At 34.5% G+C, this 20,511-nt stretch overlaps 1 protein-coding gene across 1 annotated transcript; it reads left to right on the forward strand.

The window, feature by feature from the left end:
• The first annotated feature begins 19,559 nt into the window (after positions 1–19,559).
• LOC129058855 (cytochrome c oxidase subunit 7A2, mitochondrial-like) lies at positions 19,560–20,002 on the forward strand. Its single transcript, XM_054553617.2, has one exon. The coding sequence runs from the start codon at positions 19,588–19,590 to the stop codon at positions 19,837–19,839; it is 252 nt and encodes an 83-aa protein (XP_054409592.1). The 5' UTR covers positions 19,560–19,587; the 3' UTR covers positions 19,840–20,002.
• Positions 20,003–20,511: the final 509 nt, after the last annotated feature.

Genomic DNA, 20,511 nt, shown 5'->3' on the forward strand with positions numbered 1-20,511 from the left:
AGAAGAGAGCAAGCGCTTACCAGACACCAAATTTGCCAGTGCCTTTATCTTCAGCTTTCTAGCTGCCAGAAAAAATGAGAAATAAACTTTTGTTCCTTGTAAATCGTCCAGTCTGTGGTATTTAGTTATAGCAGTAGGAAAGGCCTATGAAATCATCCCTAGATAGGAAACTTTGGTTTTAAATAACACCATACTTGATGATCTGTTTAATAGTATGTTTAATTACCTGTTGTATAAAATTGTGTGTGATTTAACCAAAGTTTCTGTCTACTTACTTTTCTCCCAAACGGTTCTCTTAGTGATGTTCTAAAGCCCAAATTTCAAAAAATTCTTTTAGGTTTTGTTAAACCAAAATCAACCTGAACCTTTTGGAGGTTTCTGTAGACAGTAGCCTGACAGGCAACGACTCAGCTACTTACTCAGGTAATATGAGATCCCCAGCAAATTTAATTTTGTACTTATGCTCATGAGTGATGGGTTGCAAGATATATAACCAAAACAGATTTGAAATTATAGTTAACACTTGTATGCTGTTTGCTACTAACCACATGTATTGACACTTAATTCTCATAGAACCTGTGAATTAATTACTGCTATTTTAAAGTTGAAAAAGAAAATAACCAAAAAATAAAAATCTGAGTCACAGAAGTTTACTTACCTTGCATAACACTCACATCAGTAAGTTTGCAGCAAGGCTTTGAATCCAGGGGATTCAACTCCAGAAGCTAAGAGCTTAATTACTACACCGATGCTCTTCAGGGAGCCATAACATTTTGCGACACTGGAAATGCTACTGGCTAATAATCTTCCAATTTAAGTGCCCTTTTCACTAGAATGAACTGCACATTATATTTTTTCTTTTTATTTTTGAAGAATATTAGAGTACATGCAAAGATTTTGACATCTATATCATTTTCTATGATTGTTACAGTCACATATACATGTGAATTTAATCTAATTCCATTTGATTTAATAGATGGTTAAGAATTTACTAGAAACTACACACTCTACTAGGAACTATGAAGAACAGAAAAGTAGTTTTTAACATATCTGCACCAGAGATTATTACAATAGAAGTTGAGAAGCAACACATATACTTGGAAGAGTTGGAGTTTGAAACAAGATAATATACAATGAAATACCTCCTTTAGGAAAGTTGGTATAAGAGACAGTATTAAATCTACATGGAACCCATAAAGATTCTTATAGAAAGAACATAAGGCAAAATAATTAGATGTCAGTTAAATAAATGAAAAATAAAGTATCACTTTGGTATAACATCCTTTTATAGAGTTATATAGAGGATGAAAAAATAAATTATGGTAATAAGAGATTTTCTTAAAAAAATAGATACTGAAGGAAGAAAATCTAGACGAGATAAGAAGATAAAAAAGTATTACACAGAATACTAAATAATTGAAAAAGAGAGATGCATAATGCAAGAACAAAGCAGAGTCATAAGTAAAATACAAAGCTGAGGATATAAGGGAGAAATATTAAATTACAAATTCAAGAGGTGTCAGTATTCATTCTTATGGGCTAAGACAACTGAAATAGCAGCACTGCCAACTCTTAGACTAGCCTAAAAAGTAGTATGGTTTCTATTCAATGAAGAAGGGTGTTTTAAAATAATACTAATAAAAATATATTCTAAAATTAAGTTATTGATATTTGCTTTGACTGAATTTAACTTGTACTTGAATTAAAATTACGACAACATTATTGAATTGAAAGGCAGATAAGATTAGTTTCTTAACTAATCTCCATATTAATGGAATGAATGAGGACCTATTAGGCATGTGAAAGTTGAAGATAGTAACCAGAGCCCTTGGTGTTATTTTGAGAAATAAATTAATTCAGAAAAAAATTGATAAATTTGATATGTAGCAAAGTATTTTCCAATAAATTAAAAAATGGACCAAATATTTTTTAAGACCTGGAGATATACATAAATAGAGCTAGAGGAGCATGTATGGGAACAGAAATTTTAGAAGAATCAACAACTTTCATGATAAAGGTAGATGAGTTTTGACCCCATTAAGACATTTAAAGGCAAATTGATAACAAAAAGTAATGACAAAATCCCGAAGTCTATTATCAAGCTGAATTTTATTTATTTTTAGTCATAAGTATACAGTGATTAGGTTAATGGCATAATGCATTTTTTTAGAGTAAGCAGCCCTAACTGTTGCAACAGAAAAATCCTACATACTCAGAGTCATAACAAATAAGTGCAGTGTCCAACATGGGTCCAGCAGCCCTCCTTCATCCTGCAGTTACACCATCTGTAATACTTGTTCTCCAGGATTACCACAGTAGAAAAAGTGAGACCTGGAGATTTATGCAGATTTTTAAAAAACTCCGTGACAAGTAATAGTACACATTATTGCCATCAACATTCCATTGGCCAAAACTCAATCTCCAGGACACATCTGAATAGCAAGGAAATATCAAATTCATGGGCACGCACAGCTCAACTTACTGCATGCCCAGGAAGAGAATATACCAAAATAACAAAAATCATTGTTTATCCCACTATATATTATTAGGATATGAGATTAATAAATAAATGTATGCTTGGAGTATATTCTGCTTCTCATTACTCATGACTGGGAAAGAAAGCCTAGCAATGGGATAAATTGGAATATCTTATCACCAATGTCTTCACTATGAATCTAGAATACCTCCAAGCAGAGCAGAGTGTCTGAACAATAAATGATAAACTAATTTTTAAAGGTAAGATGGTGCTACTAATACCAATAATTTAGCTTACCAAATACCAGTTGCCAGAATGAATTTATATATAGTCTCTCTGTATACATACTATCTTAAATCCTTCAGTCTCTATGTCCCTGTACCATTCTAGGTTGCAATGTGGTCACTCTTAAGATGTACTGAGAGGTCCTGCAATATAGAATTACCTGATCATTCTATGGAGAAAGGCATACTACAAACAATAATTTGATATTCTCCTTAGAATTCTTCAAAATTTGTCTCCAATCTGTGCTCAGCTTTGATAACTACTGCTTACTCTTTGAAACTATCCCTCATAAATTCTTCATATCTTTATTATACAAATAAATTTACCATTGGGATAGTGCATTTCTAAATGTGAATACTTGGGCTCATCACTTCTGCCAGAAAAAAAAAAAAAAAGGCCCGACGAAGTTACCTTGTCTCATTGTTTAGAAGAAAGTGGTGTAGTAAATAAATGTGTAGATATGTTTTCCTGTTTTCCTGAGAAGGAGTAAGGGAGGAGAGATAACTGTCAGGCCCGGCAGATCAGAGGACTGTATCTCCTACAATAATTGGGTCAACGATGTACAACATCGCCAATTATCACAACATGTTCAATTAGAGTGATACCTGGAATTTTTCTGAAACTGTTAAGCAAGATATAGCCTGTCTTCATTTGCCAAACTGGGGTAATAAAAGATAGTAGCTAGAGAGGGCCCTTGTTCCATGATATACAGAAAACCTCAGAATGAATTCAATAACAATAGATAAAATACCTGGGAGAAGAAAAGAGAGAGAGGGAAGGGGAGAGAGAGAGTGAAAAAGAGATTAACTGAATGAATTCTATATTCTTCCAGGTTTGAAGCCATTTCTAAACTTTTCAATTATTCAGCTAATACATACCTACAATATGCTACTTTAGCAATTCACATAATGGATTGTGCACATGATTGATACCTATCTATTGTGAATAAAATTTTAAAAGTTTACAAGATAAACATGCACATCAGTAAAATCAAAAGGTAAATATCAATACTAGATTTTAAAGAGCAATATTTTAGAAAAATTTTCGTGTCAGGTAGCATCTTATTTCATTTTATTCTGCTATAACAGAATGTCACATACTGTAATTTGTGAAGGGCAGAAATTTATTTCTCAGAGTTCTTGAGGCTGGGAAGCCAAGACCAAGCCACTCGTGTCTGTTGTCTGGTGAGGGCTACTGTCTGCTTTCAAGATGGTGCCTTGAGTGCTGCAGCCTCCAGAGTGAAGAAACTCTCACCTTCACAAGGTAGAAGAACAGAGGAGAGAACCCATGCCTGCAAGCTATTTTTATAGTGGCATTAGTTCATTCATGAAGGTGGACCATTCAGGATCTAAACATTTCCTATTATATTCCACTTCCTAACACAATTGCATTGGGGGTTAAATTTCAACATGCGTTTTGGAGGAGGAAAACATTCAAACCATAGCAGGTAGTATTTAAAATGGGCTTGCATTTATACAGTCCTTTGTACTTAAAAAGATTTCCCATAGATTAGCTAATTTCACTTTAAAAGAGTTCTATAATAGTTATTATCATCACACTCCACAAAGAGTGAACTTGTGGACCACAGAAAGAATATGATGTTCTTAAGGTCACATAATTAGAACTTGAGCAAGAACTCAAATCAATGTTCTCATTTCCACTGTATGATTCAAAATATTCATTTTAGACCTGAGAACTACAAATTCTAAATTTAGCATAATCACATATAGTCAAGAAAGGCTACTTCCAACTTAAAAAGTAATTATACTGAAAAAGCTGTCCTGGCTTGAGTTCACTTGAAAGCAGAACCTGAGCTAAGGACTTGGGTACAGGTATTTTATTTGGGAGGTGATCTTGCGGAGCTAGAGTAAGAGAATGTGGAGAATGAGACAAGGAAATATAAAGACAGTAAAAAGGGAATTTTTAAGCTTGTCATCAATGTGGGCAACCGGGACTGAATTCCTCTTAAGACTCTTTCGTAAGTCCTGTTGTATGTACACAAAACTTTCGCCTGAAGGATTGGAGGCTGGGGCTTTTACCCACCAGCTCTAGATTCCTGCTGTTTGAAGTCACTGCATGCCTCCCTTTCTTTAACACTCCCAGGGCCCCTGTAGGCCCAACTGCATCCGGACTCAGAGAGATTGACTCTGCTGCCTAGAGAAAGACCTGAGACAGGGGATGAGAAGAATTCAGATTATAACTGCAGCAGGACTAGGAGGCAGAAATATGAAGACCTGGCACAGGACACCAACAGTGTCTGCTACAGTCATTCCTGAAATAGTCTGATGTTAAAGTGAATGTGTTAAAGTGAATCTCATTACTTCTGAGATTGGACATGTACTTGGAAAATAGAGACAAAGCATAATGGAAAATTTTATATCAGATCTCATAGAAAAGAGATGACATACTTTTCTTCTTACCAATTAAAGTTCGGCACACATCTCTCCAAAACAGTGTGTAGTTCCCAAGAGATTCAATTTCCAGGTTGAATGATAAATAGAATTATTCATAAGCAGAGAATGAAAATGAATGAAAAATTGTTATATATGGATAGAAACACGTTTCATCTCTGTCTTTAATTAGAACTTCTAATATCACCACTACACATGAATAATACTTCATGACTAAATTATCTTTAACATATACTTCAGGAGAGCAATTTCTTTTGGATAGTAGACTAAAATAAATATAAGTGTGCTTCAAGAGAAATGCAAGGACTTCTTACATGTTTTATGGTGCTACACGTTAAAGGTAAGATAAACCATGTAATGTTAAATTTCAGATATGTACAGAAATCAAGTTTGTATAGTTTCAAGTGAAATTAAAATCGTAGTAAGTTGTCCTTCTGTTTAAAATATTCTATTTTTTATGGCCTTAAAAGTCTTTAAAGCATCAATAATATTTCCAAAATATTTATAACGCATTTTATTATTTTATTTGCATTAAAGTCAGGACAAAACAACTAGTGATTTTCGGGGGGCAAGTCATTTATTAGTAGTTACACTTTTTCTAAAGCAGTATTAACTATACCAGTCATGTATTTCTTATTGAATTCGGTTGTTACTGATTTTAGTAATTAATACTACCTCCAACCAGAAAATTGCTTAAGCACACCTCCTAAAACAATTTAACTTGAAGTAACTTAAGAAAAGCAATTTTAAATACCAGAGGAAAACTATTAAGAAGAGAGTTAGCATTTAGAAATGTGACAAAATTTTTAATAAAAAGACTTGAAATAAGATTAATTTTATGAATCTTTCCTATTAAACCACAAATCCTTCACACAGAGATTACAATGCTAGTAATAAGATGACTCAGCTAGTTCTCAATATAAAGTTATATCTGTACAGGTATATATGAACAATTATATATAATATAATTCATATATAATTTTAAAATGTATATCAATTTTATTAAGCTACAATCTGCATTCAATAAAATGCAACCATTTTGAAAGCACAGTCTGACAAGTTTTGACGAATGTATCCCTGGGACTACTACCAGAGTTAAGACATAGAACATCTCATCACCTCAAAAAAGTTACTCTATATCCTTAAGCAGTCAGCATCCCACCACTACGAAAGTCCTGGATCCAGGAAACCACTGTTATGTCTTTTGTCAGTGTAGATTATTTCTGCCTGAAGAATTGCAAATATTAGGTTGGTGCAAAAGTAACTGTGGTTTTTTATTAAAAATAGTGACAAAGACTGCATTAACTTTTGCACCAACCTAGTAAATATAATTATATGTACTGTAATCTTTCTTGTCTGGCCTCTTTTGCTCAGCATAATGTCTTTGAGATTTATCTATGTTATTGTATTTATTTGTAGTTTGTTTCAGTTTATTTCAAGCAAGAATTCCATATTACAAATATAACCAGTGATGTGATAAGTGCTTTAAAACCAGCTTTCTGTTGGCGGGGGAAGTGAGGAGCCTTGATGTGTAATTTGTCAGTTTACATGGTGTAACTCTTCCTACCATTGACAGATACAAACTACCAACATGATATAACCAGCTGGTAAAATTTTTGAAAATTTAACAATAGGCTCTGGAGGGTGATAATAAGCTAGCTCCAGAACATTATTATGTGTAAGTCAATTTGTTTATCTTTTACTGGTATATCAATGTTGTTTCCAGTTTTTGGCTATTGTAAAGAAAGTTGATATGACACCTTAGACCAACATGTATTTTTTTCCCTTAAGATAATACCTTGGAGTGGAACTGCTAGTTCATATGGTAAGTACATGTTCAACTCTGTAAGAAAATATTTTTTCCAAAGAAGTTTTACCAGTTTACAATTGGATCACACTCAGATTCAGCAAATCACAGGTAGCCTCTACAGCTATAACAGGAGCTCCTTATGGGAGAGGCATAGAGATGAAGTTTTTCATTGAAGGTAACTGAGAGACATGGAAGGTAATAACATGAGAGAGGAATGATTACATTTGGACTTTTGAGCAATAAATGTGGTGACAATGTGGAAAATAGATGGGAGGGTATGAAATCACTGAAAGTTAGATCAATTAGGATGATATTTCACTAAAGAAATAATGAGGGCCTGAAGTAAGGCAGTAGCATTCTGATGAAACTGAAAAATATTTAGGTTGTAAAATTGACTGTAGTTGTTGACTAAGTAAGTGCAGATAATGAAGAACAAAGAGAAATCAAAGATAACTAAAGATTTCTTGCTTGCAAAATGGGGTAGTCAACCGTAGAAACTGAGACTATATGAAGACGGGTGGGCCTTTCTCTCTTCTTCTCTTTCATTTTTGAACAGAAGGGAGGGGAAAAGTGACCAAGAGTTTAGTTTTGGAAACATAAAGCTTGACTTGCTTGTGAATCTCACCAGCTTCCCTTTTTTCTAACAATATGATCTTGAAAAAGTTCCTTTAACTCAGTTGTTCTTAAGTGAAGGAGGAAAAGAAAGTTGTTGTGAAGATCAAATTAGGAAAATATAGTCAATAAATGTTACCTGCAATATAATCTCCATGAGGTCGGGAATCACACCTTAACAGGTTACAATTACCTGAGTACTCGAATATTTATAGAATTAACAAACTCAGGTGGAAATATACAGCTTGAGTAGATATGTGGGAAAGGTGCTTAGGATAAAGGTCTAAATTTGTTATATAGAGTTGGTTATCATGATCCTACGATTTCCCTCTCACCCAGGCAAAGAAAGGAAGAAACGTACGAATAAGGCTCTAGTATCTCCTCTCTGGAGATGACACACACACACATCATATGCATATGGGCATGGAGGAAGGGGTGTGGGGAGAGGTGAGTTTAGTGAGTATACAAGTTAAAAGACAGGAGTGGATGGTATCAGGGGATTCTCAGAATGCAGAGAAGAAGAGAGAGTTTGTAATAGGACACATGTGGTAGGCCCTTAAAGAAGCCCTAACTACAGAGTAAAGATTAGACTGGGAATATTTTCCTTCCTCATTGAAGAATGAGTCAATGTATGGAATCTCCCCTTGGAAGCTATCCCCCTGGAGCTTGTAGGGTACATAGGTGCCAAAAGTGATCATTGGTTGCTTGCTCCAAGCTTTCTTTTCTTTTCTTTCTTGTTTTTTTTTTTTTGGTGGTGGTGGTGTTGTTTTCTTTTTTTTTTTTTGAGACAAAGTCCCATTCTGTCTCCCAGGCTGCAGTGCAGTGGCATGATCTCAGCTCACTGCAACCTCCACCTCCTGGGTTCAAGCCATTCTTCTGCCTCAGCCCCCAGAGTAGCTGGGATTGTAGGTGCCTGCCACCACACCCGGCTAATTTGTCTGTGTGTGTGTATTTTTTATTAAAGACGGGGTTTTGCCGTGTTGGCCAGACTTGATATATCTCTTGATCTCTGTCCTATCTAGAGAGACTCTGAGAAAATTAAGTTCACTTCTACACAATTAGTATTTTTAATTCTTTTTAAAGTGCCCTGTTTAAAATCTGCCAAAATCTAGACAGGTCTCTCCCTGAAATCAATACTTTGATTCAACTAAACACAGTGAACAAAACACTTCAGAGTAACAACAGGAAAAAATAAACTGATAATAGGGTATCATTTATTCCATGTGCAAACTCAGTCTACATCCCAATATTATCTATACAGCCTTCTGTTCTCTGCCTGACGAAGGGAAATTTCAGTTTTGCCAGTTGGTCCTGTGCTCTGAGCAACAGTTATTTGCTTGATGATAATAATCAGACAAAAGGCAAAAAGGGACCAAACGAAGGTGCAACAAGTGGGAAAGTGGTATTCTAAACCTCTTCCATTTTTCTGAGGAAAAGTTTAGGCCTCCACCTACCTCTCAATTCTTTGGTTTACATCTTTGCAAATTCTCATTTTGCGTCATTTGTGACTATTTCTCTTTAATCTAATGGGGAAAACCCAGTGGGCAGGCCACCTGGATCTCTATACAAATAAATTGTAAATATTAAATTGCATGTGTTATTTATTCTGTCTCATAAAAAACATGTAACTGTCGCATGGAAAAGTTTGCAATTAACTTTGAAATATCTTATATATCTTAATTGTTTATAATGTTAGTAACTTCTGTTTCCACATAAAAAGGAAAATAATTTTGTGAATAGTATCATGGAATTTCAACACTTTTGGAGAGAAAGTAAATATTCTGTCTCAGTATTTGAAGACCTCTCCTAAATGTCTCTTTTCTTTAAGAAAAAAATAGTTTAGAGGCAAGGTCTTGCCCTGTCACCTGGTCTACAATGCAGTGATATGATCATTGTTCACTGTAATCTTCAACTCCTGGGTTCAAACAGATCTTCCTGGCTCAGCCTCCAGAATAGCCAGGACTGCAGGTGCGTTCCACAATTCCCGCCATATTTTACTTTTTTTCTTTCTTTCTTTCTTTTTTTTGTAGAGATTGGGGGGTCTCATTATGTCACTCAAGGTGGTCTCTAACTCCTAGCCTCAAGTGATCCTCCTGCCTCAGCCTCCCAAAACATTGGGATTACACACATGAGGCACCATGCCCAGCCAAATGTCCCTTTTCTTCTTTGGCCTTTTGTCTTTCTTCAAATTGTCATTTTTGCAAACAATGTAAACCTTGAATTTTTAAGAGATTCTAAATTTGGCCACTGGGATTGAGTTTGAAGATTTCTGTCCATCAGAACCCTGCTCCTTCTCATCCCGAATGCTCCTGCTATTTCCCCTGCTTTTCTTCTTTCCGTCACTTCCTTTTTAGACTCAGCACATGGTGGTTGCTGAAGTCCAATGAGCATATTAGTTAGCCACAGGAAAATGTGCAGAAGACAGCAGAGGAAAAACTGATGTCATAGCATTTATGAAGAATAAGAGTTTACTAATGGAGATGAAGAAGAAAAAAATTTAACAGTGAGAGAAAAATAAAACTGGAAAGAATGTCAGTTAGTGAAAGAGATCATTAGAGAAGTGGTGAAAGTTAAGATTTGTGAGGTAGATGGTATCAGATCTTGGATGCCCATCACTGTCAGGCTGAGGTGTTTGGCGTTAACTCTGTAGATCATAGATTACAACTGAACTTTTTTGAGTAGGAAGTGAGTAGGTGAAAAAGAAGAACAAAGCTTTGTTTTAGAGAAGTGGATCTGGAATATATTTATAGCATGGATTTTATGCATGTAGCCTTTGTCATACAGCTGTAACTTGTGTTTAAAAGTCTCAATTGGGTGTGTGTGTGAGTGTGTGTGTGTGTAAGTTAACTTTAATCTATATTTTAATGGCTGTTGCTTAATTTGAATAACCTTAATTAGGAATACATACTTCAGAGATGATTGATTAGTTTAGCCAGATTTAGCCAAATGCCAGATTTCACTCAAATGTCTTCCATGATCTTTAGTTCTTGTGAGTTTAACTAATACAGGAGATGTTAGAAATGATTTTTCATTGGTGATGTATGTTATTCAAAGTATCTTGATTTGGTTAGCACGTTGTACCCTTCAGAGTAGCATCCTAGGCCCAAAACTTTTGAATCAGCCCTTTATTCAGACATGTAATAAAGAATTATGTAACTATATTTGAACCAGATGAACAGCTGAGTTCTTCTACTAGAAGATTGTCATTTATTCCTTGAGATGCAAGATTCTCACTAGAATCCCCCAAATGATAATAAATTGGACTCTATTGAACTTGCAATAAAAGGTGATATGACTGTTTTCGTCACTGTTTCCTAATAAATATTTGCATGCGTATTAGTATTCTGAAATTCATATTTATCTTATTTACTATCTGGTAGTAGCATTGTAAGAAATAAAAAACTTAATGGTTTTCACCTAACTAGTTATTGGAGGCTAATGGTATTTATTAAACAAACAAAAACCCAGTAATTGTGAATGTCAAAACTGGTTTGGGCCAGCATACAATAGACTGAAGATGTAAAACAAATTTTCAAAACACATTAATAGTGTCTCTGTGAAGTAAATGGTCTGGACCAGGTTATATGTGAGAATATAAATATTTGGCAAAGGTTGAACTCAAAGTCACATGCAGTTTGGGCGAAAGAACTTTTCTCTGAGATGTAATTAAACTTTTCTATTTAAAAAATGAATTTAATCCAAGAACATCAAACAAGAACATTATTATAAAATGTAAAACATACATGTTTTAAAATGCTATTTAGTAACTTTAATTAAAGTAATAAGAATCAGGAAGTAGAACTTCAATAATAAAGAAAGTAATTAAATAGGTAAAAATAATTAGTTGGGGATGGTGGGGAAAGGCAGAATTTTAGAGATTGCCAGTGGTTTATCTAGAGGCATATTTCAGGCCCTCTGGAAGAGTATCCAAACATTGTGTGGGACGATGGAACTGTATTGTGTTATGAAAACACAGCTGCACATCCTATTCTGTGCAAAATGCTATGCTATGGTGACAGATTGTATGTAGGTGCAATGTGTACTCAGTTTGTTCGTATAAAGGACAATTTTATGTTTTGCCATTTCTAACAGATTTTAGTCCATTATGAAAATTACTTTATCATCCCAAGGAACACGAAGAAAATTTTGGGTTGAAATGTCTTCTTAAAAGAAAAAAGAAAGCAAATACCATGTATCTACTCTATGGATATTCCTTACTTAATAAGGTTTATCTCCAAATTTTGATTGGCCTATGGTAAGTAGAATAAAAACAACTTATATGAAGTGACAGCAAAGATGTAAAAATCCTCCTCTTGCCCCTAAAGCATATCTAAATTACTTAACATTATCACTATGTTTTGCATGAAGAAATTAGCTAAAGCTATACTCCAGCATACAAATTTATGACTGTAGTATTGTAGATATCAATGAATCATGTTGAATTAAAATGCATATATTAGGATGATAAGTATAGCAAAAGATACTTAGCTCCTATTTACAAATAAACACAGATTTTTTTTTTTTTTTTTTTTGCATTAGTGGTAGTTTTTTCTTAGACAAGGTAGGTCCTGAGTTCCAATAAAAGGGGAGTAAATTGAAGTATGTTTGAAACTTGAACAATTATCTGGGAATGCCAATGTAAGCTGGGCAGGATGGAGTCTGAGAACTACCAAAAGTAAACAGGCAGGAGCAAAAGATGAATAATTTAATAGTATCAAGTTCAAATTATTGCAGTATTAGAAAATACTGCAAAAATGTTTGCATACATTTTTCTTACCTTTCAAGTATAGAAGAAAATTTAATAAAATATATGAATGGCAATCACTTAAAGTTCTGCTAATTATATTTTAAGGATTCCAATTCTGGTTAGTCGTTAAAGGTTAATATAAAGTCACTTTTAGCCTTTGATTTGTATTTATGATTTACCATCCTATTGATAAGAATATAATAATTCAAGTCAAAAGTCATAGCTATTTTTGCAAGTAGAATCTGGTGAGTCAGTTCTGGATTTTATTTTAGGATAAGCAGAACTGTTAGATCTATAATTCTTAAATAAAATTTGTGACAAGATAGGCATTCCCAACATAAGGACAAATTTTATTGGGATAATCTTTTTTTTCTAAGTATAGAGAATTAACGGGATAAATTTTAAAACTAAAATTAATTTATTTAAATATTTAATTTAATGAATTAATTTAAATTAATATAATTTCAAATAAAATTAGTTTAATTTAAACATGCCAGAACACTGTAAATATGTGAATAATATAATAGTATAATATTTATGTATTTGCAAACATAAGACACTATTCTTCCTGGCCAAGATTATGTAACAGGAATCAGATTTACTCTCTTGTCTAAAACAACTAATAATCCAGAAAAGAAAATACATGAATGATTGAATATCAAACAAAAGAAACCCAACGATCCCTAAAGATAAAAAATAAATGAATGAAGTCCTATAATTGCTGAATGTGCCTCTTAGAGAAACTTTCTAGGCTGCACCAGATGGAGAAGTAACCAAGAAAATAGCCCAGTAGACTCTCTACATTGAGGAGAAAGTGTAGGGAGTTGGGAAAAAAGTGACATGGTTAGAATTTACAGGTAGAGAAACATAGAGGACACAGGTGCACAGAAAGAACTCCAAACATCTTTGAAGTACCTTCTTCAGGTATTCCATAATCGGCACAGGCATGCAAGAAATCTACCTGAGATCAAAAAAAGGACTGCTCACAAACATTAAGAGTGGTAATTTTGAACTGGGGGCAGGTTTGTCTCTCAGGGTATATTTGGCAATATCTTGTGATATTTTTGCTTGTCCCAACTTAGGATGAGGTTGCTACTAACATCAAGTAGATAGGGTCCAGGGATGTTGATAAACATCCTATAAATCCCAGGAGAGCCTCTGGCAAGAATGAACTGTCCAGTTTAAAATCACAATTATGCTGAGGTTGAGAAATTCTGCATTGGAAGGAACAGTGTGCAGGGCACTCAGAGGGTTCCTCCCAAATTCTTGAGTGGAAAACCTCATAATTCACAGGGCATCAAGGAGAATAGCAAATAATAGGGAAACTTTACCCAAGACTAAATACTGATCTAGTTTTATTTAACAAAGCATAAAGCCACCTCCACCCTCACACACACACACACGCACACACACACACACACACGCACACACACACATACCAGAGGCTATTTCCAAGTAACTTTACCACATTACAAAAGACATCTCAAGAATATTTTCAGAAATATGAAACAACCAGTACAAAACAAAGTAAAATGTGTATTGTCTGTAATCCAATAAAAATTATATTCAAGCTAATGTGGTAAGACAACAAAGGGAAATAAAAGGCATACAATTTGGAAAAGAACAAATAAAACTGCTTTTCCTCACAATGGCATCATTTTTAAAAATTGACAAAAATACTACTCAAAATAATAAGTGATTACAAGGTTGTAGAACACAAGATTAATATACTTGATTAATACAAAAGTCACTTGCTTTTCTGCATTTCAGCAATGAACAAGAGTAATTTGAAATTAAAAACACAATTTCTTTTACATTAGCAACGTCCAAAGTAAAATATTTACATATTAACCTAATAAAATACAAGATGTATACAAGGGAAGCTACAAAACTCTGTCAAAAGAAATCAAAGAACTAAACAAGTGGAGATGTTTTACATTCATAAATACAAAGATATAATATTGTCAAGCTGTCAGTTTTTCATACCTCATCCATAGATTCAATAAAATCCCAAACTACCAGCATGTTATTTTATGTATATCAAGAAATTAATTGTAAAGTTTATAGAGAGAGGCCAAAAACACAGAATAGCCAACGTGGTATTGAAGAAAAAGAACAAAGTTGAAGAACAAATTTCAAGACTTACTGTCAAACTACGGTAATCAAGACAGTGTGATATTGGTGAAAGAAGAGACAAATAGATCAATTGAACAGAATAGAGAGCCCAGATATAGACTCACATGTATATAGTCAATTAATTTTGACAAAGAAGCAAAAGCAATACAATGGAGAAAAGAGAATTTTCAACAAATGGTGTTGGAAGATCTATATACAAAAAAAAAAAAAGAAAAAAGAAAACAAAAAAAAACCAAACTGAGCATATCTTGCACCCTTCACAAAAATTAACTAAAAATGGATCAGATAACTAAATGTAAGATGCAAAACTATAAAATTTTTAGAAGATACCATAGAAGAAATTCTAGATGATCTTGGGTTTGGCAATGACTTTATATATACAATGTCAATGGCACTATCTATGAAAGAAAGAATTCATAAGGAGAACTTTATTAAAATTAAAAGACACTGTCAAGATAAAGAAAAGACAAGTCACAAACTAGGAGAAAAGATTTGCAAAGGACACATCTGTTAAAGTTCTATTATCCAAAATACACAAAGAACTTGTAAAATGCAACAAAAAGAGAACAGCAACTCAACTAAAGTGTAGGTAAAAGATCTGGACAGGTACCTCGCCAAAGAGATATACATACAGCAAATACATATACAAAAAATGCTTCACATCATGTCATCAGGGCAGCATGAATTAAAACAACAATCAAATACCACTACACATGTATTAAAAGGGCCCAAACCCACAACATTAACAACACCAAATTCTGGCAAGAATTAAAAGGTCCCAACCCAGAACATTAGCGACACCAAATTCTGGCAAGGATGTAGAGCAGCAGAAATTCTCATTCATTGCTGGCAATAATGCAAATTGGTGCAACCACTTTTGAAGACAGTTTATCAGCTTTTTACAAAACTAAATACACTCTTACCAAATGATCCAAAAATCAAACTCTTGAGTACTTATTTTAAAAAGTTAAACATTTATATCTACACAAAAACCTGCACACAGATGGTTATAGCAGCTTCATTCATAGTTGCCAAAGCTTGGAAGCAACCAACATGTCCTTCAGTAGGTGAATGGATAAATAAACTCTGGTACATCCAGCCAATGGAATGTTTTTTCCACGCTAAAAAAAAAGAACTATCAAGCTATTAAAAGACATGAAAGAACCTCAAATGCATATTACTAAGCAAAAGAAGCTAATCTGAAAAGGCTACACACTGTATGAGTACCTGTATATGACATTCTGAAAAAGACAGAACTATGGATACAGTAAAAAGGTCAGTGGTTCCTAGAGGTAGGGGAAGGGAGGGACAAATAGGCAGAGCATAGCGGGTTTTCAGTGTAGTGAAAATACTCTGTATGATATTATAATGGTAGATAAATGTGATTGTAAATTTTTCCAAACCTGTAGAATTTACAACACCAAGAGTGGGCCTTACATAAGCTGCAGACTCTGAGTGATGATGTATAAATATAGAGGAATCGATTGTAACAAATACATCACTCTGATGGAGGATGTTGATAATGAGGGAGGTTGTGCATGAGAGAGAACAGGAATTCTATAAGAAATCTCTGTACCTTCTGCTCAAATTTGCTGTGAAACTAAAACTACTCTAAAAAGACAAAATCTTTAAAAAATTACTCAGCTTTAAAAAAATAGAAAAATAAGACTCATGAAGAAGAAAAAAATCAATTCATGGGTTGATGGGTGCAGCAAGCCATCATGGCACATGTATACCTATGTAACAGGTATACATGTTCTGCACATGTATTCCAGAACTTAAAGTATAATTAAAAAAAGAAAAAAATCAATTTATTAAAATTGGGCCAGAAATGACATAGATGACAGAATTGGCAGTCCAGGCTTTAAAATAATTATTGCAATTATATTTCATGTATTCAAGAAACTAGAGGAAATCTTGATGTGAAAAACATGTCAACTAGAGAGATCAATGATGATTTTAGAAAGGCCCAAACTGAATTTCTAAAGAATAAAATTACAATTTGATACAAAAATTACACTGGAAGAAATTAGCAACAGTTGGACATTGTAGGAGAAAAAATTAGTGAAATTGAAGTCTTAGTACTAGAAACTATCTAAGAAGGTACAATAACTACAAAAAAGCAAAATACACAGAAATATGCTTAGCCATGGAGACAAAAGATCTCTATAAAGAGAACTACAAAACACTGAAGAAAGAAATTATAGATGGCACACATAGAAAAGCATTCCATGCTTATAGATTCAAAGAATCAATATCATTAAAATGTCCATGCTACCCAAAACTATCTACAGGCTCAATGCTATTCTTATCAAATTACCAACTCATTTTTCACAGAATTAGAAAAAAAGTATTCTAAAATTCATATGGAACCTACCAGAAGTCCAAATAGCCAAAGCAATCCTAAGCAAAATGAACAAAGCTGGAGGCATCGAGCTACCTGACTTCAATTTCTAATTGGTTGTGTCTGGTATATAAAAATACAGTTGATTTTTTATGTGTTGATTTTGTACCTACAACCTTTCAAAATTCTCTAATTGCTTATTTTGTCTATCCCATCAGATTTTCTACGTTGACTATGATGGTGACTGCAAATAAAGACAGTTACTTCTTTTTATCAAATATAGATGACAACCATTTCTTTATCTTTCTCTGTTGCATTGAGTAGAACCTCCAGTAAAATACTGAATAAAGGTGGAGAGAGTGGAAATATTAGTCTGTTTTTTATTTTAGGGAGAAATCACTCAAACTTTCACTAATAAACATGATGTTAGCTATGTATTTAACTGTCCTATACCGGATGAAGACAATTCTAATTTATTTCTAGTTTGCTGAAAGTATCCTGTATGTCTACAGTAACCAAAACAGCATGGTACTGATACAAAAATAGTTACAAAGACCAATGGAACAAAATAGAGAATCCAGAAATGAAGCTGCACATCTACAGCCATCTGACCTTTGACAAAGATGATAAAAATAGGCAATGAAGAAAGAATTCCCTATTCAATAAATGGTGCTGGGATAGCTGGCTAGCCGTGCACAGAAGAATGAAACTGGACCCCTACTTTCACCACATACAAAAATTAACTCAAGATAGATTAAAGCTTTAATTGTAAGAACTCAAACTATAAAAATCATAGAATAGGTCCTTCACATCCCTTGTAAGTTGGATTCCTAGGCATTTTATTCTCTTTGAAGCAATTGTGAATGGGAGTTCACTCATAATTGGCTCTCTGTTTGTCTGTTATTGGTGTATAAGAATGCTTATGATTTTTGCACATTGATTTTGTATCCTGAGACTTTGTTGAAGTTGCTTATCAGCTTAAGGAGATTTTGGGCTGAGACGCTGGAGTTTCCTAAATATATAATCATGTCATCTGCAAACAGGGACAATTTGACTTCCTCTTTTCCTAATTGAATACCCTTTATTTCTTTCTCCTGCCTGATTGGCCTGGCCAGAACTTCCAACACTATGTTGAATAGCAGTGGTGAGAGAGGGCATCCCTGTCTTGTGCCAGTTTTCAAAGGGAATGCTTCCATGCTTCCAATTTTTGCCCATTCAGTATGATATTGGCTGTAGGTTTGTCATAAATAGCTCTTATTATTTTGAGATACATCCCATCAATACCCAATTTATTGAGAGTTTTTAGCATGAAGGGCTGTTGAATTTTGTCGAAGGCCTTTTCTGCATCTATTGAGATAATCATGTGGTTTTTGTCTTTGTTTCTGTTTACATGCTGGATTACGTTTATTGATTTGCATACCACTGCTCAACGAAATAAAAGAGGACACAAAGAAATGGAAGAGCATTCCATGCTCATGGATAGGAAGAATCAATATAATGAAAATGGCCATACTGCACAAAGTAATTTATAGATTCAATGCCATCCCCATCAAGCTACCAATGACTTTCTTCCCAGAATTGGAAAAAACTACTTTAAAGTTCATATGGAACCAAAAAAGAGCCCACATTGCCAAGTCAATCCTAAGCCAAAAGAACAAAGCTGGAGGCATCACGCTACCTAACTTCAAACTATACTACAAGGCTACAGTAACCAAAACAGCATGGTACTGGTACCAAAACAGAGATATAGATCAATGGAACAGAACAGAGCCCTGAGAAATAATATCACACATCTACAACTATCTGATCTTTGACGAACCTGACAAACACAAGAAATAGGGAAAGGATTCCCTATTTAATAAATGGTGCTAGGAAAACCGGCTAGCCATATGTAGAAAGCTGAAACTGGATCACTTCCTTACACCTTATACAAAAATTAATTCAAAATGGATTAAAGACTTACATGTTAGACCTAAAACCATCAAAAACCTAGAAGAAAACCTAGGCAATACCATTCAGGACATAGGCATGGGCAAGGACTTCATGTCTAAAACACCAAAAGCAATGGCAACAAAAGCCAAAATTGACAAATGGGATCTAACTAAATGAAAGAGCTTCTGCACAGCAAAGGAAACTACCATCAGAGTGAACAGGCAACCTACAGAATGGGAGAAAATTTTTGCAATCTACTCATCTGACAAAGGGTTAATATCCAGAAACTACAAAGAACTTAAACAAATTTACAAGAAAAAACAAACAACACCATCAAAAAGTGGGCAAAGTATATGAACAGACACTTCTCAAAAGACGACATTTATGCAGCCAACAGACACATGAGAAAATGCTCATCATCACTGACCATCAGAGAAATGCAAATCAAAACCACAATGAGATACCATCTCACACCAGTTAGAATGGTGATCATTAAATAGCCAGGAAACAACAGGTGCTGGAGAGGATGTGGAGAAATAGGAACACTTTTACACTGTTGGTGGGACTGTAAACTAGTTCAACCATTGTGGAAGTCAGTGTGGTGATTCCTCAAGGATCTAGAACCAGAAATACCATTTGACCCAGCCATCCCATTACTGGGTATATACCCAAAGGATTATAAATCATGCTGCTATGAAGACACATGCACACATATGTTTATTGTGGCACTATTCACAATAGCAAAGACTTGGGACCAACCCAAATGTCCATCAATGATAGACTGGATTAAGAAAATGTGGCAGTTGTGGCGGTTGCTGGTCAGTAACAGCCAAGATGCTGTTGAATCTGCTGGCTCTTCGTCAGATTGGGCTGAGGACCATAAGCACTGCTTCCCACAGGCATTTTAAAAATAAAGTTCCAGAGAAACAAAAACTGTTCCAGGAGGATGATGGAATTCCACTGTATCTAAAGGGTGGGGTAGCTGATGCCCTCCTGAATAGAGCCACCATGATTCTTACAGTTGGTGGAAGAGCATATGCCATATATCAGCTGGCTGTGGCTTCATTTCCCAAGAAGCAGGAGTGACTTCAATCATCCCAGCAATCACCTGATTCACATTCATTCAGCTCTCTATGGACCAGTAATCTGATAAATAACCGAGCTCTTCTTTGGGGATCAATATTTATTGACTTGTAGTAACTGCCGCCAATAAAGCAGTCTTTACCATGAGAAAAAAAAAAAAAGAAAATGTGGCACATATACACCATGGAATACTATGCAGCCATAAAAAAGTATGAGTTCATGTCCTTTGTAGGGACGTGGATGAAGCTGGAAACCATCATTCTCAGCAAACTATCGCAAGGACAAAAAACCAAACACCGCATGTTCTCACTCATAGGTGGGAATTGAACAATGAGAACACTTGGACACAGGAAGGGGAACATCACACACTGGGGCCTGTCATGGGGTTGGGGGAGGGGGAAGGGATAGCATTAGAAGATATACCTAATGTAAATGACGAGTTAATGGGTGCAGCACACCAACATGACACATGTATACATATGTAACAAACCTGCACATTGTGCACATGTACTCTAGAACTTAAAGTATAATAATTTAAAAAAAAACAATAAAGCAGGCTAAAAAGGGAAAAAAAATCATAGAATAAAACCTAGAAAACACCTCTCTGGACATAGGCCTTGGGAAATAATTCATGACTAAGTCTTCAAAAGCAATTCATCAAAATCGAACATTGAC

This window comes from Pongo abelii, chromosome 3 (assembly GCF_028885655.2).
Source record: "Pongo abelii isolate AG06213 chromosome 3, NHGRI_mPonAbe1-v2.0_pri, whole genome shotgun sequence".
NCBI classification, from domain to species: Eukaryota; Metazoa; Chordata; class Mammalia; order Primates; family Hominidae; genus Pongo; species Pongo abelii.

What these genes read in the sequence shown, in the direction of transcription:
- LOC129058855 (XM_054553617.2), top strand. Translation starts at nt 19,588, where the DNA reads ATGCTGTTGAATCTGCTGGCTCTTCGTCAGATTGGGCTGAGGACCATA.